The sequence below is a fragment of the Phodopus roborovskii genome, unplaced genomic scaffold (assembly GCF_943737965.1).
Source record: "Phodopus roborovskii unplaced genomic scaffold, PHOROB, whole genome shotgun sequence".
NCBI classification, from domain to species: domain Eukaryota; kingdom Metazoa; phylum Chordata; class Mammalia; order Rodentia; family Cricetidae; genus Phodopus; species Phodopus roborovskii.
The window spans coordinates 17660153-17685220 of NW_026125397.1; the positions used below are offsets into that span (position 1 = coordinate 17660153).

At 37.4% G+C, this 25068-nt stretch overlaps 1 protein-coding gene across 4 annotated transcripts in view; it reads left to right on the forward strand.

Moving 5' to 3' along the window:
• The window catches only part of Cep85l (centrosomal protein 85 like), a 99874-nt gene extending 79386 nt beyond the window's left edge, over nucleotides 1–20488 (forward strand). For 3 of the 4 annotated variants that reach the window (XM_051175514.1, XM_051175515.1, XM_051175518.1), the window contains exons 8-13: nucleotides 1951–2105; nucleotides 6368–6485; nucleotides 6874–6924; nucleotides 14643–14750; nucleotides 16920–17151; nucleotides 20288–20488. In XM_051175514.1, coding sequence (XP_051031471.1) covers nucleotides 1951–2105; nucleotides 6368–6485; nucleotides 6874–6924; nucleotides 14643–14750; nucleotides 16920–17151; nucleotides 20288–20451 — 828 coding nt within the window. In that variant the 3' untranslated portion in view covers nucleotides 20452–20488. The remainder of the gene's footprint in view (nucleotides 1–1950; nucleotides 2106–6367; nucleotides 6486–6873; nucleotides 6925–14642; nucleotides 14751–16919; nucleotides 17152–20287) is intronic. The other variant, XM_051175517.1, reaches the window with a different exon arrangement.
• The last annotated feature ends 4580 nt before the right edge of the window (nucleotides 20489–25068 follow it).

Consider the following 25068-nt stretch of genomic DNA (forward strand, 5'->3'; position numbering starts at 1 on the left):
TGTCAGGGAATATCTTGTTTTCTCCATCTATAGTGATTCACAATTTTGCTGAGTGTGTAGTCTGGGGTGGCATCCGTGTCTCAGTGTTTGTAGAACATCTTTCCAGGACATTCTGGCTTTCAGAGTTTCCATGGAGAAGTCAGGTGTAATTTTGATAGTTCTCCCTTTTTTATGGTTCTTGGCCTTTTTTCTTTGCTGCTCTTAATATTCTTTCTTTATTCTGTATGTTTGGTGTTTTGAATATTATGTGTTAAGGGTTTCTTTTTCTTTTCTTTTCTCTTTTTTTGTTTTTGTTTTTGTTTGTTCCAGTATATTTGGTGTTTGGTAAGCTTCTTGTACTTTCATAGGCACGTCCTTCATATTAGGAAAGTTTCTTCTATGATTTTGTTGGATATGTTTTCTGCACCTTTGAGCTGGGCTTCTTTGCCTTCTTTTATACCTATTAGTCTTAGGTTTGGTCTTTTCACAGTATCCCACATTTCCTGGATATTTTAATTTAAGGATTTGTTGAATTTAAGATTTTTTTTTCTTTTTTTTTTCTTTTGGATTTTTTTATTTAATTTTATATAACAAAGTCCAATTAAATGAAAACAGACATTTATACACAATATTTGGGAATTTGGGCGTCGTTCTTTCCAAACTACTTCCTGCTGGTAAGGGGCGCTGTCTTGGGGGATTCGAAGAAGATTCAGATATCCTGGCTGTAGTCTGTAGGGCTGTTTTGTCCAGCTGTTTTAAATGTAGGATCAGCTTGTACTGTGTTTCAGGCGGTCTGGCGTGATCAAACCACAATAGTCTGGAAGGAATCCACATCTTTTCATTTTCTGTGGAAACAAAAATAGAAATCCTTTTCCCCAGTAACTTGTCCTTCAACTTAAATTTTGGAGTCAAAGCATTTTTTGAATTTAAGATTTTATTTGGTGGATAAATCTATTTCCTCTGGCTTATATTCAGCACCTGAGATTCTCTCTTTGATCTTGTGTATTCTGTTGGTTATGCATGTGTCTGTAGTTCCTGATCGCTTACCCAGCTTTTCTATTTCTAGCATTCCCTCAGTTGGTATTTTCTTTGTTGTCTCTATTTCAGTTTTCAGGTCTTGAACTGTTTGAATAGTTTCCTTCCTCTGTTTGATTGTTTTTTTCTTGGCTTTCCTTGCTTTCTTTAAGAGACTTGGTGATTTCTTGCATTTTTTTTTTGTTTTGTTTTGTTTTTTCTATCATTTCTTTAAGGGATTTTCTCATGTCTTCTTTGAGGGCCTTTATCATTTTCATGAAGTTGTTTTTAAGGTCATTCTCTTCTGTTTCATCTGCATCGGGATATTCATGTCATGCTAGCATAGAATTCCTAGACTCTGGTGGTGTCATATTAAGTCTTTCTGTTGTTATATGTGTTCTTACACTGTCTTCTTCCCATCTCTTGTTCCAGTGGGTACAAGTGGGGTCTCTCTCTCTTCTGGTGGGTGTGGGTTCAAGCCTTTATCCTCTCTTCTCTCTACTGGAGGGTGAAGGGGCAAGACAGGAATGGCGGCTGATAGACAGTGCTTTGTTCTGCCTCCAGCTCCCTCCCTCTATCCGTGAGTAGAGGGCCAGGCAGGCTACATGGTCTAATCCTACTGGAGAACACCTAACTCACATTCTTTCTGTGCAGGCTCACATCGAGACTCTTAATTATATATTTTTTAAATTTTTTTTTTACATTATGAACTATTTTGTGTTCCAAAAAATTTTTACATTATGAACTTTCTGTGTTCCATTAAATATTAGTTTTCTGCTTCATAATCAGTTCTCCCAACTCTTTCAAATAAAGGAAGAGGCGGTGTGAAGGAAGTTCTTTAGATGAAATATAGAGTGACTGTAAGTGATAAGTCTACTTAACCCTTAGAGAGTAGTAATTTTAGTGGCAGTATATTTAGGATTGCATGCAATTCAAACTGTAAACATTTTTCTTTAGCTTCAAGTTCTTGAAGAAAAAAACAAGAATTTGCAAGAGACTTTGATAGACACAGAGAAGATGCTTGAGGAGATCAAGAAGCAGTGTCAAGACAAAGAAATGCAGCTACTGTGCCAGAAGAAGAAGGAAAAGGAGCTGGTGGCTTCCGTTCAGAGGTGAGGGGACCTTCCATGCCTTTGTGCTCTTTAACCTGCCCAGATCATCATAAAGAATGTTCTACTAAGCAGTACTTCATTATTACCGTAGTGTCCACCTTAGAAATGTGCTGTATCATTGTACTGAAGCTGGTTGATTCGGTTGTAATTTGATGATTTCAAGCACTATACCAGCATCTTGCCAAAACTTTTAGGTGAAAATAGCAAAAGAATGAACAAAAAAAAAAAAATGTCAACTCAACAGCTAAAGCCTGAAAATACCATTGAAACTCTTCAGTTGAAGGTTTTTGTTTTGTTTGGTTTGGTTTTTTGTTTTTAATCAAAACAGATAAAAATTCTAAACAGCAAAAAGTAACATAAAATATACTGTGCTCCTTCATAGAGCATACACCAGATGGGATTGATGGGCTCTATGTTTTCATCTCACTATGAATGACAGCTTTCCAGACCCTCCTGTACTCCTCGCCTCTGTTTACACTTTAAAATCTGTTGGAGGCCATGAAAGTTGCAGCAGACAATTAGTATTCAGATGTCAACCCATGAGAGCAGTGATTCTCTGATGGCAGTTAATCCTGTCCAGGCTAGATCTTCAGGACCCAGGACCATCCACTCTGGAAACTTTTGATCACACTTGCTAAAACAGCTTGGTGTCTCCCCAGTACCTGCATTGTAGTGTGCGATTTTATGTGATGTGTATAAGTAATCTCATCATTACAGCTCAGTCTTCTGGGCACATATTTCTGAGGGTGGTCAGGAAGGTGACTTTTGATTTACTTGTAATTTTGACACATAGAAAATATGCTAGGACATGCTTCATAATTAAATCTATTTGTCCCACAAGGACTGTAGATGTTTAAAAGCCTGGTCTCTTCCTTGTTCTCAGACTAACTGGACACAGTTCACTTGATTTTACCTCAGAACAAGTTCAAACTAGACTAAAGGCTTTTTGTAAATAGATCATAAGTTTGACTTTACAGCTATGCACAGGGTCAGAGTCACAAATGTCCAACCAAGGTTGCTAACACAAAGCACCCTAAGAAAAGCATGCTAACTCTTTGCTTGCCAAGTATGCTGACAGTAGACCTATGTCTCAAAGTATGTCACTGGGCACTGTTGTCCCCTGCCCTGGTCTGATTTCAGTCTTACTCCTGTAACCGTTGCCAGCTTCTTATCAATTACCCTAGGAATGTGCTTTTGACCAATGAGAGATAACTCTTGTAATATTTTTTTATAGCTTCAAGACTTCTGTAAGAAAGAGAGGTTTTAGGCTACAAGAAAAGAAGCTAGGGGGAATTAGAATAAGGACAGGAGAACTAGAATAGAAGCAGAAGAATAAAGAGACTTGTTTTGGAACAGTGCAGTGTGAGAGAATTCACTTGCTCTCAGATACCCTAAGAAGAGAGTGCCTTTTGCATCTTGTAGCATCCAGTCTGAACCCTGAAGGCCCTCATTGGACCCCAAGGCCCTCATTAAAAATCCAAATCCCTGGTAACACAGTGACTAACATTTGTTGGTCTCCTCTGCTTGTGCTCAAACTTGGAAATTTTTATTATAAACCTACAAAACAGTTCCATGAATAAGTTTATATTCTTTTTTATAAACTTTAACCTTATTGTTATCAATCATGAATAGATCAAATATCCATGAATAGATCCATGAATAGATCAAACTATCCAAAAGAGTCACATAATATAACAGCAAAAATTGAGTACAAGAAGTCCAGTCTTCATAAGTGTATTTGCTAGAAGCTTAGTATATTCATGTTATTATTGTTATTTTTTAAAATCTAAAATATACTTGGTTTACTATTTTATCTTAGATTTAAGTACAGTGAACTCTCTGATTTCTGTTCTTGATGTTCATTCCCAAAACTGTCAGTTTTGAGTTTACATTTTTATACCAATATTTTTTTCTTTCTTGTACTTTAATTTTTTTAATGAATCCATAATTTATACCAACTGTTTTAGCCTTTAAAAATCTTTCTGTTCTTCACTAATTTAGACACTTTATCTTTGTTGTGTTTTGTGGGCCACTGTCACTGCAGAAGCTGTCGTCTGTGGCCCTCGGAGCCGTCGTTGCTCTTGTAGGAGATTACGGATGCCGTATTGCCCACTGTAGCTTTTGCAGGTTTATATTATTTTCTGTGTTCTCTTTTGCAGGTTTATATTATTTTCTATGTTCTCTTTTGCTAGGGTTTGTAGAACACTAAGTCTCAAATGCTTTATTTGCAAGGGTTTGTATAATGTATTCCAGAAAATATTTTCCACTTTAAATTTTATCTTGAGAATGATATAGATGATATCTTAGATGATTCCTCTTGCTTTTAGGTAAAAGTTTATTTTTAACTCTCCAGTACTTATATTGATGGCATCACATAATGTTGAGGGATAGGAATGGTATTATTTAAGTTCCCTTGGCTCTAGGACATTCCTTATATTTTGAAAGAACTTCAGATGTATATGTGACTGTGAATTATTACATTTAATATGTTTCTAATCTTTTGTTTTTTAATTTTTAAGAAATTCATAAATTAAAACCTTTCATTAGAAATGAAAATGTAAAAATATAATAATGTATAAGTTAGTTTCACTTTTCAAAAGCTTTCTTACTTTTGGGCCTTGACACATAATCCAAATGTATGCATGAAAGAAAGCTGGGTGGTGTGCAGCAACATGGTAATTCCTTCCTTATTGTTGGCTCCTCTTTAAAAGTTAATGGTTCTGTATGTTCATGTGGGTGTACATGTGTCTGACAGCTGGGGCTCAACTTCTGGTATCATCCCTCTGGAGCTCAGAATCTCTCAGTGGTCAGAAACTTGCCAACTAAGTAGTCTAGCTAGCTATCCAGTGAGCTCCAGGGATCTTCCTGTTCCCACCTCCCCAGTGCTGATTGACAAGCATGTTTGCTTTATTAACATGGACTTGGTGGCTAGAAGTCAGGTCCTTGGGCTTGTACAGACTGACTTAACTCCCCAGACAGAAAGATTTTGATTTTTAAAGTACATTTTATCTTCTTCTAATGCTGTTCAGTATGTGGGACATAGTGTCATACATCAAGTTGGCAAAATATAGTTGTACTTATAGTTTGAAAAAGTAAATACTTTTTACAACAATTGACAATGTATTACAAAGAAGTATACTATATCAATACTACATAAATGATCATGAATGCCATTAATAATAAAGATATCCACAGCCCTTATTCAGCCACCTACTGTTGTCAGTTCTTTTTCCAAAACCTAAGTAGTATCTTTTCTTCTTATTGAAGATGGCTTTAGATTGCTAAAATATTTGAAAAAAAGAAACTAAAGATCAGGGTTATAAGAGAACTTTTTTTTTTTTTTTTTCAGTCATCAGCAGCTTGTTTGTTTTGAGACAAGGTTTTGTCATATGTAGCCCCGGCTGGCCTGGTAGTTACTATTCAGCCCAGTATAGCCTAGAACTCTCAGCAATCCTTCTGTCTCAGCCGCTTAAGTACTAGGATTCTGATTATGAACTACCATGCCTGGAAGATGTTGCGACTCTTTAGACTAATTCTCTTTTACTTCTAGATATTATTGTTTGGTTTTGGTTGTTATTGTTAATGACATGGTTTGCTTTTTACCAATTCCTAATCTTCCATTCTGTTGGCTAACACCTCCTTTCCCTCTATCCTTTATTTTTTTATTAAAATTTTTTTTGCATACAGTATATTTTGGTTATTCCCCCCCCCCACACTTTCCTCCTTCTTCCCTACTCAGACACACACACATACACATACGATTTAAAAAAAAAAAAAAAAAAAATGCCCAAGCTAAGCAAAGTAAGATGGGATAAGATGGGAAGTCTAAAGGAAAACCACTGAGTTTGTTTTGTGCTGCTAGCTATCCCTAGGCCTGGGGTCTGCCCTTAAGTGGGGTGGAGACTGCATTGGAAGAATTTGGCTTATTTTTTAATGTGCCAGAAGAGCTTCCTTTGTCATAGACAGCATGACAATCCTAAGTAAGTGAACCAGTATTTAAGGTAATGCTCATCTAGGAAAGAAGGAAGGAATAGGGTTAGATTACAGAGTTCAATTCATGAGATGGACTTCAATGGGACATAGGGATGCCACACTATTAGCAGCCCCGACTTCAGATTCGCCATTTCTAAAATGATGACCAGCCTCTATCTAGTTATGGGCTTTCTTACTTATGTAAAATATATAGCTATTTATATATTTTCTATGAATCTTAATTGTTTGATTAAAAATATTTCTTCATGAAATGGTTTTCTAAACAACAGCTTACAACAAAAAGTAGAAAAATGCCTTGAAGATGGAATCCGCCTTCCCATGTTAGATGCAAAACAACTTCAAAGTGAAAATGATAATCTCAGAGAGCAGAATGCGACTGCTAGTAAGGTTAGTATACACTCTGAGAGCAGAGGTCACATCTGTCCTGTGGAATATGTGTATCTTAGAGCTTTCTGTGTGATTTATAATTTTAGTGGTATTTAATAGCTTATAAAATATTTAGTTTACTTTGATTTTAAAAAAGATAGCAGTTTAACATATAAATTATTTAAACGTAAATAAAAGCCTTACAGATATTAAGAATTACAGGAAAATGTTTGTAGTATTGCTTATGGGTAGTCCACATCATCTTGCAATTTAAAGGCCATTTAACTATGAGTGTTTTCGTAAAATAAAGACATTTAAATATAAACTTTTCTCTTGAATTTTCTTGAAGTATTGATGCTTTCTTAAAGCAATGGAAAAGATTCAGACTAATTTATTTGCTGTGTTTTAGATAATAGAGAGCCAGCAGGATGAAATTAACAGAATGATTTTAGAGATTCAGGTAAGGAATGTTTTGTATGTATTTTAGTGTCTATGTCACCTAAAAGTATTAAAGTATATGTGTAGCTATATGAAAATATAATACTAATAGTACCTGGCATAGTTATAAATTAATGTTAGTCTAAGCAGAATTAATAGTGTATATGTATACAGTTGTGAAAGACAAAAATTTACTAATAAAATGAAATTTTTCCTGGTAAACCAGTTCTCCAAAGGGATGGATTGTAAAGCTGTTTTCTCTTCTTTGCCACTCTCTTCTGTCATTGACTGTAGTCTCTCCCAGGTGCTGGGAATGCATTTGATTCAAGTTGTCATAGACCTAATCTTGAGAGAGAGTGGAATGTTGTTAGTCTACGTATCATTTAATTTTCATATGCTGGTTTCATCTGGAAACATATTCCCAACCCAACTCTAGCCATGTTAAGTTCCTTTCCTCCATCAAATTTTCTTCAGAAGTCTGTAATGTTCTCCCCAGCATCCCATGGTGCTGCCCAATATTAAGATGTCTAAGATTACTGTCTCTCCTATTCTGTTTCATGATTTTATCTCCCCTACTGCCATTGTACTATAATGCCTATAATGCTATAGGCGATGCTCACCAGTTACAGGAATAATGCAGCGTCTGTTACTTGTGGAGTACTTCTGCTGTGTATCAGTATCTGTTTTTATAGTTCCTCCTTACCTATGTATCTTGAGCATACTTGTGTATGTACGCATGATGCCTCAGGAAATTTCAGTAAAAATCAAAGTCTCCTAAGTGCCTGTCTGTCAAACCCTCCTCAGCTGTGAAGACTCTACAGAGCATTGTCTCATAAAGCATGGAAACGTGTTCCCAGCCTTTAGGTGAATTGACAGTGCTCCTAGCAAATGATAGCATGCTACATGTTTATGTCTTTACATTTTGCTGAGTTTCTTGAGAATGATGCTCTGGTAGCTCAGCTGAGGAGATAGAACTAACTTAACAAAACTCTGGACACATAATGCATACTTGAAAAGTTTGGAAACAAACGGGTCTTTAATTCCTTTATTTATTTGCCAGATACTTTTGGAGCCTTTGTCTCTACAGTGGACACAGAATTTCATTAGTGAGCAAAACAAGTCTCCAGTCAGTCTAATGGGTTGGGTTGGAAATGGAAATACATATCAAGTTCTATTATCTTTTTCTGTTATAAGAGTGTTAATTAAAAACATAAGTAGGGTACAGGGCAGTGACAGAAAGGACTTCACATGAAAGGGTGACCATGCAGTTTTGTAAAGGAGGTAGTTTTTGAGCAGAGACTTCAATGAAGATAGCCAGGGTGAAGCATAGCTCATACTGGGAAGAGGAAGCAACAGATGCCCTAAGTTGTCTAATGTGTTCTAGTACCAGCAGGGAGGCTGTCCTCCTAGAGAGGGAGATTGCAGTAGTAAGATGAGGTGAAGTAGCCTGGACAAGATGATCCAGTGTTTATATTTTACTCTATATATGACATAAAGTCATTCAACAGATTTTAATAAAGAATTTTTTAGAATCATACATCCTCATTCTAACTACTTTGGGAGCTTCTTTGGAGGTTCTAGCTGGGAACACAGTTACTCATATACTCTAGGGAAACAAAGGTCCTCTATGAGAAAGGTCATCCTTTTTGATAGGATATGTAACTTTGGGAGTGACCCACATGGATCAGTAAGGAAGGGAGAGGGCCCACTCCTAGACTCCTGTCATTTTTAATCACTGCTTTTTTCCTGTAAAACATTTAAGTGGTCAGAGATAAGCGGGAAAATCTTTTTCTGTATATGTTTTCTCCCTTATTGATATAAGATAAAAATATGACATTATTTCATAATGAAAATGTTATTGAGTTAGGCTCTCATAATGTAGTCCTTGTTGACCTGGAACTCATTATATAGATCCATATAGATCCGGCTGGCCTCAAAGTTACAGAGATCTGCTTGTCTATGCCTCCCAAGTGCTAGGATTAAAGGTAGATGTCACCAGGCCTGGTGTGAAGATACTATTTAAATACAGCTGGCACCTGCGATTTCACACCTGAAGTTTACAAAAGAAAAAACAAACAAACAACAAGAAACCCTTACCTGGTATAGGTCACTGGCAAGTGTGGCTTAGTTTTTAGAAGGGTACAGAATAGTACTACAGTTGTTAAATACAGAAAAAGCAAGGCTTCATATAAAAACAGATGTTAAATTTGAAACAGTCCTATATGAAACTGAACCCTGTAAGGTTCAGGTCTCTGTGCATTTTGGTCAACTCTCAGGATGATACTGTTGACTGGGATGAACACCTTGTTGATTACTTGATTGGATAGAAATGTTTCTTTTCTTTGTATCCAGAGACCAGGATAGATAAATTGGCTGCTCTACAGGCTTTTCTTCTGTCCACTTAAGAACATTCTCCCCTCATTTCTATAAATATTATGGTTACAGTCTGACTGTGATTGACTTCATTTTTAAGAGCATTTCACCCTCATCAGCTTATTTCTAATTAGCTGTTACCATTACATTTTGTATTTGTAGTCTTGATAAAAGAAGTGTAGACTTTACTAGTTTTTTAACCAATTTTAAAATGTTTCCATAATAGAAGCAAGTATGCCGTTAAATTATGTTTCTGAATTGGCATCTGTCAATGAATGATTATTATAACCATGAAAGATAAAATTACTTTTAGATGTCATTAAGAATGCTTACTCTTAGCTGGGCAGTGGTGGTGCATGCCTTTAATCCCAGCACTCGGGAGGCAGAGGCAGGTGGATCTCTGTGAGTCTGAGGTCAGCCTGGTCTACAGAGTGAGTTCCAGGACATCTAGGATTGTTACAGAGAAACCCTGTCTTGGAAAACTAAAGAGAGGAAGGAGAGAGAGGCAGAGAGAGAGAGACAGAGAGAGGGGGGAGAGAGAGAGGAGAGAGGAATCCTTACTCTTATAGGAGTGAGTGGGACTTCCATTCTCCAAACTCTTGACAGTTCGTCCTATTTATAATGTGTCAAGAGAAGATATTTATGCAGTCTTGCAACATTCTATACTAATGTTTACCAGTATCTTATAAGGTTCAATTAGTAGATTTACTTAGTAGAAATACTCAAGAAATGGATCATAAGCCAGTGGGTTTCCTTATAGGTGGGATATGACTTCTTTAACCTAATTAGTTGAATTTTATTAATTCTTCCATTGTTATATAGTTTTTATCTCCTACCTTTTGTTATATTAATTTCATAATATGAAATTCTTTCTAATGCTTAATTTTTAAAATATGCATGTAAAATTGCTTCATGTCATATAACAAACTAAAACTACCTTATCAAACTTAATAGTTGAAAAACCTACCAGCCAAATATAGTGCCTTCTATCAGAGAGAGATCAACATCCTTTCAAATGCTCTTTTCCCAGATTTTAATTCAGGAGACTTTTAGTATACATATGATACATTTGTTGTAAGTACTTTATAACTTTTACATAATTAAGATATGTCAAAAACTGTAAAAAGTGAATACACATCTTTTATGATTTGGTTGGAGAGGCGGCTGTCCATGTAAATTGTGCAAAATTTTCTTGAGGCTGTTTGTGCACAAGAACCTTGATCAGCCCCCAAGTTTGTCTGGGTAGATTATGTTGGGTACTTTTGGAATCTCACTGTGAGCTTTATGAATCTGAACATGGACTGAACAGACTGTAGATGCAGGCTTGTGTGTCAGCATTCCCTGCCTCTGAGTGGGAGCGGGGGGGGGGGGGGAGACTAGGTGGGAGGTGAAGTAAAAAGTTTATGTAGATAACTTTCTTGTTTATGTCCTAAGATAAAGATTGCAATGCAGAAGAAAGGAGTTCAGGCAGACTTTTCTTTATAGTGTGTGAAGTTTTGATAATTTTGAGTCATAATTATCACAACATACTCTTCATGCAATTTTATTTTACGATTTTTGTTTTGTTTTTGTTTTTGTTTTTTTTTTTTTTAGTATATCCAGTAGATGTTGAGACTCAAGTCACAACTTGAGAGTACTCTCAAGAAGTACTCAGAAGAAGGCTTGTTATCTTTCATTTGTTCTCTTAAGCGCTCTCTGCTCTCTAGCTCTGAGCAATCCCTGGGACACTTCTGGCTTCTGTAGATTTGCCTGTTTCACAACTTCAGGTGTCTGTGACTTTCCCTGGCATCAGCCAGTTGTTTAGCTTCTCTAGTTGCTGTGGATGCTTTGCTTCCAGCTGTTCACTGTGGCATAAGCTGCTTTACAGATGCATCCATTCCGGTTCCTTCACAGGAGAGCTGCACAGGCAAGGGAAGCAGGTTCTGATGGGGGACTGTGCTTCACACATGCCTGCTTCAAGCCTGCATTTTAGCCTGTAGCACCGGGTAATCTGACAGTAACCTAACAGTGGTCTTTTGCCATACTGCCACTATTGAAAAATATGTATGTCTGTGTGTGTATTGCGTGTGTGAAGGCGTCCCTGAAGGCTGGAGTTCCAGGTGGTGGTGATAGTCCTCATGTGGGTGCTGGGAACAAAGCTGAGGTCCTCTGGTGGAACAGAAAGCATTCTTAACCACCAAGCCATCTCTCCAGCAACTTCAGTGTTTTGAAAGGGCCTTTAGGCTTGAACTTCTCTGCATAGTCTTACAAATGAAGTCCATTTCTTTGTGGATACATTTGTAATTCCATATTATGCTCTTTTCCCCTAAGACAAAAATCTCTAAAGTTGGGGTTAATCACAAACTTTGTTTTTTCTAAGTTAGAGGGTGTGTGTGTGTGTGTGTGTGTGTGTGTGTGTGTGTGTGTGTACAGCATTCATGCATGTGGAGGTCAGAAAACAATTTGGGGAACTTGTTGCCTTCCTCCTTGCTTGAGGCAAGGCCTCTATTATTTGTTTGTCCATTCTGCTTCTGCATTGTCTACTCCAAGGTCACTGACGTGTAAACTTCTTAGTTACTAGCCTGTCTCTTCCTCCCATTCGCCATAGGAGTGCTATGTGCATCTCCTTGTACATGGATTGTGAGCCTTGTACATGGATTGTCAGTATTGGACTCTGGTCCTCACTCAGACTTGCCCAGCAAGTGCTTTTTCCGCCTAGTCATCTCCAAGGCCCTCACAACTTCTGAATGAAACCTTCACTCTCGGAATTACCCTTTAGTAAAAAGATTAGTGGCAGCATCTCTCAGCATCCTTGACTTGTCTTTTCTAGTATGTAACTTGTACCCTCTACTCCACAAACTGAGGCAATAATTACTAGGACTACCATGTTCCTAGTAGCAGCACACACAAGGTGAAGGCCCCTCCTGTGTGGGAAGACAGTGGAAGGTGAAGCCCCCTCCTGTGTGGGAAGACAGAGGAAGAAGGAAGCCCCCTCCTGTGTGGGAAGACAGTGGAAGGTGAAGCCCCCTCCTGTGTGGGAAGACAGTGGAAGGTGAAGCCCCCTCCTGTGTGGGAACACAGTGGGAGAAGGAGGCCCCTCTTCTTGCCTACCCTGTCGTGAAACTTACCCACAGCTACAGGTAGCTAGGGTAGAGTATCACATGTTGATGTTTCCTGTTTCCTGTGTGAGGATAGCTCTCCACCTGGGAGCTGTAGGATTCTAGCAATATGGAAGACATATGTAAAGTAAGATTGTTTCTAATTCAAATAAAAATGTATATAAAAAAAGAAAATTCCTTGTGAAATAACATTTATTATTCATTCTTAATAGAATAAATTAGCTAAAATATCTATCAAAATTTCTAGGTTTCTGCATAATAACTAGTTAATAGTAGCAAGTAACTATTAACTTGTTATGAATTCTTACACAAAAATAAACATATTTTGCATTTGTATTTATAAACACTAGTAAATATTACAAGAGCTCTTGTGAACATGAGGTAAAATATCAGAATACTTAAACACCCCTTTCTGTTCAGGGTGACTTCAGAGACTTAGCGTGACAGTCATGTTTTTGTCCCTTCAGTTATTGATACGATAACATTGCTTCCTTCCTCTAACCATTGTGTGTGCTCCTTCTCATACTGTTTAGACTAGATTAACTGCTGTGTAGGTGAGGTGCTGCTGTCAGGCATTGCTAGCACTATAGCTAGAGTTATCCTTGGAAGCAGACAGGACTGTATCTGAACCCCAGCCAGTATGACTCGTGAGCCTGATGTTATTTCAGTTTTCCTTCTTGTGGCACTATTGCCAGATGCTTCTAAGTTCTTCTGCTAGAAAAGGTTGCCTGTACTGCAACTGTCTTCATTTTATTCTTATATGGAAACTCATTAGTGACTAGCTAATTGTCATTCATAGTCAACATGGCTCTGAGTTGACCAAAGTGCAGAACACTAAGCATTTAAGGGATTTCATTATGAAAGTAACCTCTTTGGGCTCAGTTTTGATTGTTACGGTGTTAGCTTTAAAGTGTTTATCTGTGCTAGTTTTAAGTCTATAATTCTAATAAAGCCATGTATGTTAGTCCAAACAACTTGGCAGATTTTGATGATCCCTCCTGGAAGGCATCACCCTCCCTATGGAGTTGGGGGGGAATGGGATGGGAGGGGGTCAGGGGACATGGGAGGGAGGGAGAGGGAACTGAGATTGATATGTAAAATAAGTATATGTATATTATTTATTATATATATATGAATATATAATATATACATTCTCTCTATATAATTTCAGTTGAATTATGGAGTATAGATAATCTTGTCAGGACAGGAAGCATAAATCTCCAAGTAGGTAATAGATCTTCATACATCATTCAATTAAATGAAATTAGAAGACAAGAGAGCTTTCCTTCTGTGCTATATTGTGAAATGCATTTTGAGAGACTGTAAAACAAGTTTATGTAAGGAAATGTACTTATCCAAAGGTTTGGTTCACTTTTATCTAACTTTTAAGTCATTAGTCTTTCAGAGTTTTATCAAATGACATTTAAAAACAATAAGTTAAATATCTGCCCCTTCTGATACCGCTTCCCATTCAGTCTTATGCCTGCCCCTGTGACCCTCTCCCAGTTCTATCACATGCATAGAAGACACACGCATAATGGACATGTGCTATTTGGGAAGTCAGTGTACTTAAGCATTTTTAGTTAAAAATAAAGATAGACTTGTAGAAAAAAAATGATTTCTCTTCCCTGGTCATGAGTTTATTGATTTCATGCTCTAACCACAGTGTGGAGAGTTGATAGAAACACCTAGGAACCCTAGTAAACTACTGAGTTATGACAAGTTCTTCCTGTAGTGTGAATAAAAGTCAGGAATTCCTAAAGCAGCTTCTATGCTTCTCTGTCACATCATGTTGTTTTCTCACAATACGGTCTTATCTAAATGATATAAGCAGATTAATTTTCAAATTTCCTACTGGCCTGAGTTTGGGCTCGTGTTCAATGTCAAGGACAGTATAAACAAAAAGGGGAGCTTAGCTACAAATGATAAAAAAAAAAAAAAAAAAAGAACTGTATTATTCTACTATTTTACACATAAGAAAAAAATTAACAAAGTCTTGCTTTGCTGCCAACACACTCCTAACAGTAATTAGTAAAATAAGAATTATTTGTAGTATGGCACAAATAGAAACCTCGATTTGACATGTTTTACACAGGTTAAAGTTTCTAGTCTTTGGGTCTAATGTGAATTGTTTTAAAGGTCACTTCTTCAACTTAGAAGGGACTAGGGAGGCAAAATGATTGTAGTATGTGGAGTATGTTAGAGTGACATATGTTTTTTTATGCGCTAATGTATTTGATGTACAGTTTTGTCATTGTTGTCATTTTAGTCTATGCAAGGGAAACTTTCTAAAGAGAAATTGACTGCACAGAATGTGGTGGAAGAGCTAGGAAGGAAAGGAGGAAGCCTGCAGAGATTAACAGACGCGCTGCTGGAAGTGAGTACAACTCAGACTGCCTGCAAGGGCCATCGACTCTCCACCTCTTTAGAGTCAATGCCTGCTTTGTACAAGTGGATACAGGTTTGACTTTGATGTGTTGATTAATTAAATTCATTAGGCTTCACAAGAATATTATAGCAAAAAGATAAGCCTTTGGGTTTCTTATGTCTTTCCCCACTCATCTTAGAATACAGTTTTCATGGCACCAAGAAAGCACAGATGGACCATGAACAAAGTCCTCCAGGGGACTGCAGTACTGCTGCTGCAGCTTCAGACCACACTCTCCTAAGTGGGAACTGACGCACTCTGACCGGGTTTAAGACACCATTACATGCGGTCATGTGTTAGCCGAACTACTCAAATGAATTCCCTAAAGTGGAGGATGCTTTCTTACATAACCACAATATGATTGTCGTGCCCAATAAAAATCATGATTTCTTGATGTTGATAATCATCTATATCCACATTCTCCCCCCCCCCCCACCAAGTATTTTTCCCCCCAGTGGCTGTGGAAGACATTGTTCCTTCAAGGGCCACTCTTGCATTTCTTTATGGTGTCTAAAAATCTGAGGTGCCATTCTTCCCATGTTACTGTCTTTTTTAAGACACTAGAAGCTAATTCATCTCATAGATTGTCATACCTTTTAGATTTGTCCAGTTGCTTCCTTAATGGTGCCATTTGTTCTTTACCTTTTGTTTCTAGTAAGCTAGCTATTAGAGCTAAAGGCTGCATGAAATTCCTGTCAGTTGTATTTGCTGTGGGTACTTTGTGTTGCGTACAATATTTGATTATTCTTCCTAAGTGGTATACACATACTAATCTCTCTAGGTTAAAGTGATGACAGCCTGGCTTTTTTATTATAAAGGTGCAGTCACTACAAACAGCACTTGACCTGTGGGACTGGGTAAATACAGCATCTGTTTTCTTGGTGGGGTTAGCTTCTACAAAATTGATTGCCTAAATAGGTAGATTTAAAAATGTTAGTTTTTCACATGCACTTCATTCCCTAATGATCATATATAAAAGCAGTCTTTTTCTTATCACTCGGTTTATTTGCTTATTCTTAAGTGCATTTCCAGTTGCAGATCCTGTTAAGCTTACTTTTTGTTAGCAGTTTCCAGGCTGAGAAGGGGAGAATAATTTTGGAGATAAGAATAGCCTTTTCTGAGTATAGTAAGTCATGGCTCCATGCTGATACTCCAGTTCCAGTCAAACAGTTCTGGGATGCTGGCATTTCTTTCCCTTTCATGTTTTTCTTTGTGTCTTTCCTATAAATATCAAAACATAAGTACTTTTTCTTAAAATCAAATAGTTCTAGTTTTCTTCAGTGGAGTCTCATTGGGCACATTAACCCACTTCACGATAGATCCTACACCTAGGAATAGTTGACCAACATGAAACAAAAAACTCAGTGGTATTATTGTAGACTTTTTGTTCATTTGTATTGTTTGAACACTTTGTCTCATTTGTCTTTTGCTTGTATATTTTTGTTCCTGTTTTATGGGGTGGGGCTTTGTTTTGTTTTGGGATGGGAATTTGGTGTGTGCATGTTTATGAGAGAGAGAGAAAGAGAGAGGAGAGAATGAGTTTCTTGTTTTATGTTTGTCTTGTCTTTTTTTTAAAAAGAAAAGAAAAGAAAAGAAAGGGTATTGAGTTGGATAGGCGAGGAGGGGACATGGGGAGGGTCTAGGAGGAGTCAGGGAGAGGAAAAGTGATTGGGATATATCATATGGGGAAAAAGGGGGTTTCTTTTACATTAAAAAAAAAGAAGAAAAAGAAGGAGAAAAAGAAATACTTCTAGTATAGTTAAGTCACTTCTGCTACTTAACAACACCATGGAATGAGGTTTAGGGTGTCCCTGTTCTTGTCATTCAAATGGTTACATTGTGGAGAATGCATGCATAGCCAGTCTGCTTGGGTGTGATCTTTCCCTTTGTTTATGATGGTGTCAAATGACAGAGAGCAGTGAGACCTATAAATACAGATTTTTTTTTTTCTTTTCTACTGAATGTGTGCAATTGAATTTAGTTAGGGTAAATTCACTATGATGTTTAATAATAGACTTCATGGAAAATGTTAAGCTTTTTGACTCTTTGAATCTGTTTTCTCTGTTCTAATAACTGGCTTTTTCTTCCTTTCTTTTTCCTTTCTTTTATCCACCACAGAGCCAAAGACAGACAGGAGAGGCGTACTCTCTACTGGATCAGTGCCAGGAAGGAGAGCACTCTGGGTTGCAGACCGTCCGTTCTAAGTGGCCTCTCTTTGATCTGACTGTGATTGACCAGCTGTTCAAGGAAATGTCCTATTGTTTGTTTGACTTGAAAGCGTTGTGCAGTATTCTTAATCAACGAGCTCAGGGCAAGGAGCCTAACCTTTCGTTATTACTGGGAATCAGATGTAAGTGGCTGATGTCTTGCCTTTGTTCTCTTTTCCATGTTTGCTTTGTGCTCTCCTTTTCTTTGGCTTTAGAAGTCTCCCAAGCGGCTGGTGGTTTCAGTTTACCTCCTGGCCCATTACTAAAACTGCCATAGACTTATGGAAGCCAGCAAAGGCATAGTTGCAGTTACCCAGATGAGTGGGCCAGCTGTGTCAACTAACTGCCCGTCATTTCATGTGGGCCAGAGTCTCTCTCCAGATGTGCTGTCTTTACCACACATGGCTTCTCCTTTCTCGTGACATCCCAGTGACTGTCTACGTTCTTTCCCCTTCTGCCTCAAATTGTGTGAGAGCTGCCACAGTAATAAAGTAACGAGCCTTCCTTGGGGTCCTTTGTAGGAATGCCCGTCTCTTTGTGTAGTTCCCAGGAGAAGAATATTATTTTGTCGTTATCCTTTTAATAGAGAAGAAATGGATAGTAAAAATCTTAAAAACGGGGTAAGGTTACATCCACAAAGAAGTTTATGGTTGAACACGTTCTATTAAATGCTTGGCTCAGTATGTATGGCTTATATGTGACAAGAGGATATTTGTATTTTATCAATTTTATTTTATTTATTCTACCATATTACCTCATAATAGGTATTTTGACTTCCAATAAATGCTTTTAAAGAATGTCACTTCTTAAGTGAAACATATATTGTATTAAGCAAGGTTAGCAGAATTTCACCTTCACTTAATAGAGGTATGTTTGTTCACATGCTGAAGTGTAGGCGTGTGAAAAGCACTAGTCAGTATTAGTGCACACATCAGACCCTCAGTGGTGTGGGTGCTAAGTGAGGCCCTGTCAGTGCAGATATGGAGACCACCGCCTCTCACACACTAACTGTTATTAGATCCATGCAGTCAGTGCTGAAATTGAGATGTGGTCAAAGAACAGTAGTAACACAAGGAATTAAAAGGACTAAGGGCTGCAAAGGCTAAGTGGGGTAACTGGTGTTTGATATGGATCTTAGAGGAGAAGATGCCAGACGAAAAGACATTGGTTAGAGTGGATCTCTTGGAGGAAGAAACTGAATTTCACATATAAAAGACTTCAGTGCTTTAAAATTGGTTTTCCTTTGATTATTTTATAATTGACATTTTAGTATAGCATCTATTAACCTTTAAATTAACAGAGTTGTGCTACTATGAATGTAGTAGAGATTCAAGACGCTCACCACCTTCCACATCACTGATCCTCAGGGTATGCTCTTTTTAGGCTTTCGGCTTCAACCTCCCAGTCCTTACCTTACATTTGACATTGTGAAACTCTGTCCAGCCAGCTACTTTGTGAAGGACCAATGAATGCGCTTGAATTGCTCTCATGATTCCATCAGTTATGTCTTGGCAGACCAGGTCCCTTTTCTTAAAGTTCTCAGCCTCTTTGGTTTTCATGACATCATTCTCTAAGTTCTACTCCCACATTTATGACTACTTAGGCTCAGCATTCTATAGACTTCTCTGCAACTTTCTTCCTGGGTTTAAGCTGGACATACCTTTAATCCCAGCATTTGGGATGAAGAGGCAGGTAGATTTCTGTTAGTGCAAGGGCAGCCTGATCTATAGAATGAATTATAGGACAGGCAGAGCTACATAGAGGAACCCTGTCCAGGAAAAAAAAAAAAATCATATTGTGGTCCATAAGAACTGCTAGTCAGTGAGTGTTTTCATTTGTTTCTACTTTTAGTTCGCATTCTCTCTGAATACTGTTTTTGTTTTTTTATGTTTTCTGTTATTACAATACTGCCCCCCCCATACAGATACTGATCTCTCATCCTGTCTAGAAGGCATCTTTGGTGTCCTGATTGTAGTTAACTCTTTATATGTATTCAGTGTGGCTGTTTCCTAGGCAGCATCAGAGACTCAGCATGACTGAAGTAGAACTCCACTTGCCCCAACTAACTGTGCTCCTCACAGGAGTGAGCAGCACCACACACTATCATCCATTTCCTCCATGAGCTGTTCCCAGTCCTGACCCTCACTCAAGTTATGAGAGCTGAGCTCTAGTAGAGCTAATTCATTCCTACCATTATAGCAGGCTTAATTCAGGCACACATAACTCTGAACTGGACTGTTACGCATTTATTTGTCCTCCTTTCCCTACCCATTTTTCTTACTGTTGCCAGTGGTTTTTCTAAACTAAATTGATTCTCCTAATATACTCCCTGTGATAGGAGGGGTTCTGCCTATCTCTGTACCTTGTTTCTTATGCTTCTTGTCTCATGTAATTCATGTCCTACTCTTTTATGGCTAGATAATAGTCTTGCTTCTCAGATTCTATCAGATTGCTTTGTTTTGTGTTTCAATGGCCCACCAGTAAATAAGCCCATCCATTTGTCCAGTTAGACACCTGTGTTTTTTGCCAGTTCCCGCTGTATTTTTTGGTGGTGGTGAGTCATCTACAATATACTGTACACTCAGTTGTTTATGGAATTATATAGGAAGCATTGAGAATAAGTCACTGACTTCTCCATCCAGCATCACACCTTGATCATGGTAAATGTTCAGTATTTAAAAAACAATTATTGGGCTACTGTGTCAGGGGTAGAAGGAGGTTATTTCAGTTTTCTTGCTTTTTTATTGGAACAAGCTTAAAAAGAGAAACTAGAGTAGATAATTAAAAGCTAGCTGAGTAGAGCCTCTCCTTCATTATTCAGACATTGGACACTTACTATGTACTTGATTCCGTTCTTTGAGATTATAGGGTCCTAATACTCTGGCTCTATCTTTTGAAACTAATGTCTGCATGCCAGTAAAACCCGCTTTTAAGACATTTTCTCTATGCAGATAATTTTCAGATTTTGTCAGTGGGAAAGAATTCCGTATTGTAGTGGAGCTTAGAAAGAGGTGTGAGGTCACATTCTTTTTCACTTTGCTAATACTGCCGTCCACCAAGCACGCTGAATGTTATATGAATTCAAAGCATTATAACTAGTGGTGGTTTTTTCTTTTAAAACAACATAGGTAGGGTCAATTTAATATCAAATAATGTATGATTTGTACCCAAGCCTTGCTGGTACTCATTGTACAACATCATGTTGCCATGACGAAGAAGATAATCTTGAAATGTCTATGTAGAGATGTGAGACTTTCTCTCCATGCTTTTTTCACACAGCAATGAACTGTTCAGCTGAAGAGACTGAAAATGACCACAGCCCAGAAACGCTCACTAAAAAGCTCTCAGATGTGTGCCAGTTACGGAGGGACATTGATGAATTAAGGACTACAATATCAGACCGCTATGCTCAGGACATGGGCGACAACTGCGTTACCCAATGATCAAGTGTTGGTCCACAGCAACAATGATCCATTGTGAAATGCTGCTATGTTAGACTCTTTTGTTTCTTTCTAGGACTTACAAGGGAAAAGTGAAGCTCCTTGTGGCCTACTTCAGCTTTGTTGTTGTTCTGTTTGCTTTACTGAGGAAGTTCGAAGGGGCTAATCAAATCAGGCAAACAATCATGTTACTGTTTTAAAAATGAGATAATGTCTGCAAGAAAAAGAACAAAACAACCTGCATTTTCAAACTACTGATTGTAGGACCAAGCTGTGAACAGTGCTCTTCAGATAAAGGCATAGTGTTTCCTTAATCCTATCTCTTTGTGTGTGTACATGTGAATGCTCATTCATTCTCTTGCCTGATCACTCTGTCTCTGTCTGTCTCTCTGTCTGTGTGTCTCTCTGTGTGGACTCTATCCACACAGTTATAGGATTTCAAGGGTCAAAGCAAAGCTTTGAAAGGCACACACTGTCAATTCTTCATTTTGGAATTTTATAGGCAGGCTGCCTAGATCCAATAGCAAGGCAGCGTTCTCGTGCAGAAGGATAGCAAGCAAAGTCATTAGTGCTTTAAAAAGTGACTATCAAGATAGTGTGATTGTGAACTTGGGCTCATTTTGACACTGAAGACAGCTGTTTCTTCCAGAGTATGTGTAGACTGTCTCAGCAATGTGAGACTCTGCTGTGGTGAGTGTTTCATTGGCTTTGTAATTTATAAATAAGAAAAGTAACTGCAATTATTTAAGCATACCCCTTACTATTTTCAGTCTTTATGATATGTAAACAGAGCTGTATAAAAATAATAGGAGTCCTGTGAGGCCTTCAGTGACTATTATAAAAAGAAAGATGATAATGTAACTCTGGCAGAGTTGCTTTTTATCTACATTTCAGCATTTTCATTAAACAGTTTTATGCCTGCTTTAATTACTTAAAGAGAAAGCTAACTCATTATTCATATGTGAATTAACAGTAACATAAAACCTAAGACTCAATGATATTGTGAAATCTTTTCTTGGATTTGTCACATTACAAACAGTTTGTCATGGACTATGATATTGCTTAGGTTAGTTCATTTTGGACACAGGGTACTAGGAATGCAGCTCATTTGACCAGACACACGGCCACTTAAATGTCAAATAATATTGTCTGTATCATTTTATGTTTTAGAAAGGTTATATATTTTATTGCTGGCTGAGAATCCATTATAATCTTTCCAATACAGGCAAAGCATTGCCCTTTATAGATTGGTTTTCTTTTCTTCCCTCCCTCCCTCCCTCCTTTCCTCCCTCCCTCCCACACGCCCTCCCTCCCGCACACCCTCCCTCTCTCCTTCCTTCCTTCCTTTTCCTTTTTTCTTTTTTCCCTTCCTTCTTAATACAACCCCGTTTTCTTCAGGCAGGACTGCGTAGGTGGGAGAGTAAAGGGTTTGGAACCAGCAGGATAGTACTGTTGCCTGAGATCAGACACATACCTGTTTCTTTACTAAGCTTATTCTGGTATAAAGCTTGTTCCAGAAAAGATTTTTCTTAATCTCAGCAATGAAAACTTAGTGGGACTGGCCTTTGAGGAGACTGCCCAGGAACACAGTTGGTTCAGAATGGGCCTTTGATAGTTGTATTTCAGGAGTTTGTTATACTACGTCATAATAACAGATTTCCCTTCTATTTAGTGCTAAATCCACTCTATTCCTCTTGGGATCTGGCTACCAACAAATCAGTGTGTTGAGGTGAATATGCATCCCAACTCCCTAATCCAGAGAGGATCTTGGCCACTCTAAGAATTTGATTCTTTAAAAATGTGTTCATTGGGTTTTAAAGCTAATGCTTTGATGACTATCAAGAAATTGTTGGTTGCAAAAATATATGGCTTGCAAAAAGTAAAATCTGCAGGTGGTCCTGAGCTGTAAAGTCAGATGATAGCATCTACATGGGTTAACCACAGAACAGCAAGTAACAGATTCTCTTTGGATAGAGTCCTCACTATCCTGTCATGATTTCAGAAATAAAGGCACCTAAAACCACAGCACAATAGAGCAACCATGTTAGCTTATTCATGTTAGCATCTTCTTACAGCTCCTGAGTCCTAGGCTTTTAGTTTTATGTTTTGAGGTTTTATAGTTATTGTTTTTTAAAACAAATCTATGCTCATATATTTTGATGTGTGTATATATATGCATATAGATATATACATATATATATATAGACAGAGACAAGCACACATACTTTTTTCTGGCTACTTGTGATTGGCTAGTTTTCTAAAACTTTAAGAATTTAATTCACATGTCTTATTAGAATAACACATTTTTAATTAAGAAACTACCAAACTTTTACTGATACATTTCAGTTTCTAAATTATATACTGCCATTTGTAAGGCATTTAAACATGATAGATTTTGATTCATATTTTGATATATGGGATACAAAATACTAATCTCAATTAGAGTCTAGGGTTAGTGAAGGACTTTGATAATAAGTAGTCAGCTTTGGAGGGAATTTTAAGGAGGATGAACTAGTTGTGCTCTAGTTAGTCAGCATTTCATTTTTGAGAAACATCTGCTTCCTTAAGACACACCCTTGTGAGAAGAGTAAAAATATCACATCACATTGAAAACAAACATTTACCATTAGGTCAGGTAAGATGGCAGATAGTAATTCTGTAGTGTTTTATCCACATTTTGAAGTAGGTTGTACATAGAAGTTGCTATAATGACATAAGCCTAAAATAAAAGGGAACTTAGAATTCTAAAGTAAATCTATCTGTAAATTTCCATATGTAATGAACTTTCTTTTCATTTGTGCTTTTGTGTATAAAGTCTTTATTCTCCTAGGAAGTGTTACACAGTATTTTATTTTAGGTCTGTTGAAGCTGAAGCCATTCAGACACAGCCACATAGAACAGAGGTAGACTAACAGTTGCCACAGGAAAGACACCGGTTACCTATGCAGATAAAAGTAGCTAAATCATTTTGATGTCAGAAAAATAGAATTACACTTAGTACATTTTCAGAGACCTCTGACTTTAAGATTGTAAGTCTTGACTAGGTGACTATCCAAGAATTTTTATTTTTAAGAGCATGGTCCCTTTTAATATTTGGAATAAGACTCACTGTTTAATGTTAACATTGTTATATCTTAGTAATGGTTGTGGGGTTGTAATTCCATGAAACTGAATTTTAACTTTCATTAGCTTGTTGGAAAATTCAAGAGCTAGAGATGTTGCTAAAATCAATATTGGGCAGTTGGACTTAGAGGCTTGTGAGGAAATAGTGTTCTTGTTTCAGACTCAATGGGATGTTTTCAAAGGGACTATTTCATTGGAGAATGCTCTTTAAATACCAGTAATAGTTCACTGAGCAGCAGGAGCTGAGCACCTGGCCTATTTTGCACAGTACTGTCAACTCTAGCATGCCTCTGGTTTGGATTTCTGGGGTTGTTGTCTAGATTCCTGTCACTGGATATGTAGTTATAGTGATAGGCTGCTCTCTGAATGAGCACACATAGCAGATGACATTTGGACACCATAGCTCTTGCTTCCCTCTTGTTCCCATTTTTGACAGTTCTTTTCAGGTTCACAAACCAAGAGACACCATCTCCTATTTGGTATAAAAAGTAAAGCTTTCAACTTCACCCCCCAAACACATTGGTGGTAATTGCTGTATGAATGTGTCATGCGTTTAATCATGAAAGGGAATGATTTGAGGTTTCTTATTTAAATGAAATATTGAATATAATAGAATGTACTTTGAAATCAGTAGTCATCGGCAACCCTGTTGCAGCTGCATACAGAGAGAACCTTCTGTGCCTTTTTGCCTGCAGTGTTTATTTCTCTTACATGAGCTATAAGAATGTTGATTATTGCACCTTGTTCTTTGGTAAATAGACAAGAATTTTTCTAAGAAGAGCCATTTCTTTGTAGATGATAGTTACCTTAGTAAACGTGAGAAGATGTATCATATTTGGATGTTTTTGAAGCCCAGCCTTTTCTTTGTAGAGAGCAGGAAATTCCTCTAAAATGTATTCATTTGTATGTATGTATGTGTGTATATACATATGTGTGTGTGTAATATATATATATATATGTACATGTATGTGTACATATATATACATATATATATATATGTAGTTATTTAAATACTTAAGCGTGAAATTGACATCATGTTGCCGTGGTGACCAGAAGTCGTCAGGTGCTAGATGGTCACGTTAAGAGCACAGCAGAGTGTGCAATCAGTCACTGACTGGTGGATTTGTAAACTAGGTTCAGTTTTTGAACTGCCAGAATACCTCATGTGTAAATACAGTGTTCATGATTTAACTGAAATGCAGTTATTGTAAAAAAAAAAAAAAAAAAAAAAAAAAAATGTAAAGCCACTGGCTGGCTTATGCCTTCTGACTTTTTGTTTTTCCTCCTTTTTGGAAAGGAGTTGTTTCTGGTTTTGTTTTTTAAATAGAGTTTACAGCTAGAAATTTGAATGCCAAAGTTCTATTTATTAAACTAAGAAAAAAAGTTTTCAATGTTAATGGCTAGTATTTTTCCACTGGACTCTTGTTTGTTGATGTTGGAATTTGTATTTACAGAGAAATAAATTTTTTACAAAAATATTTGTCTTTATGGTACCTA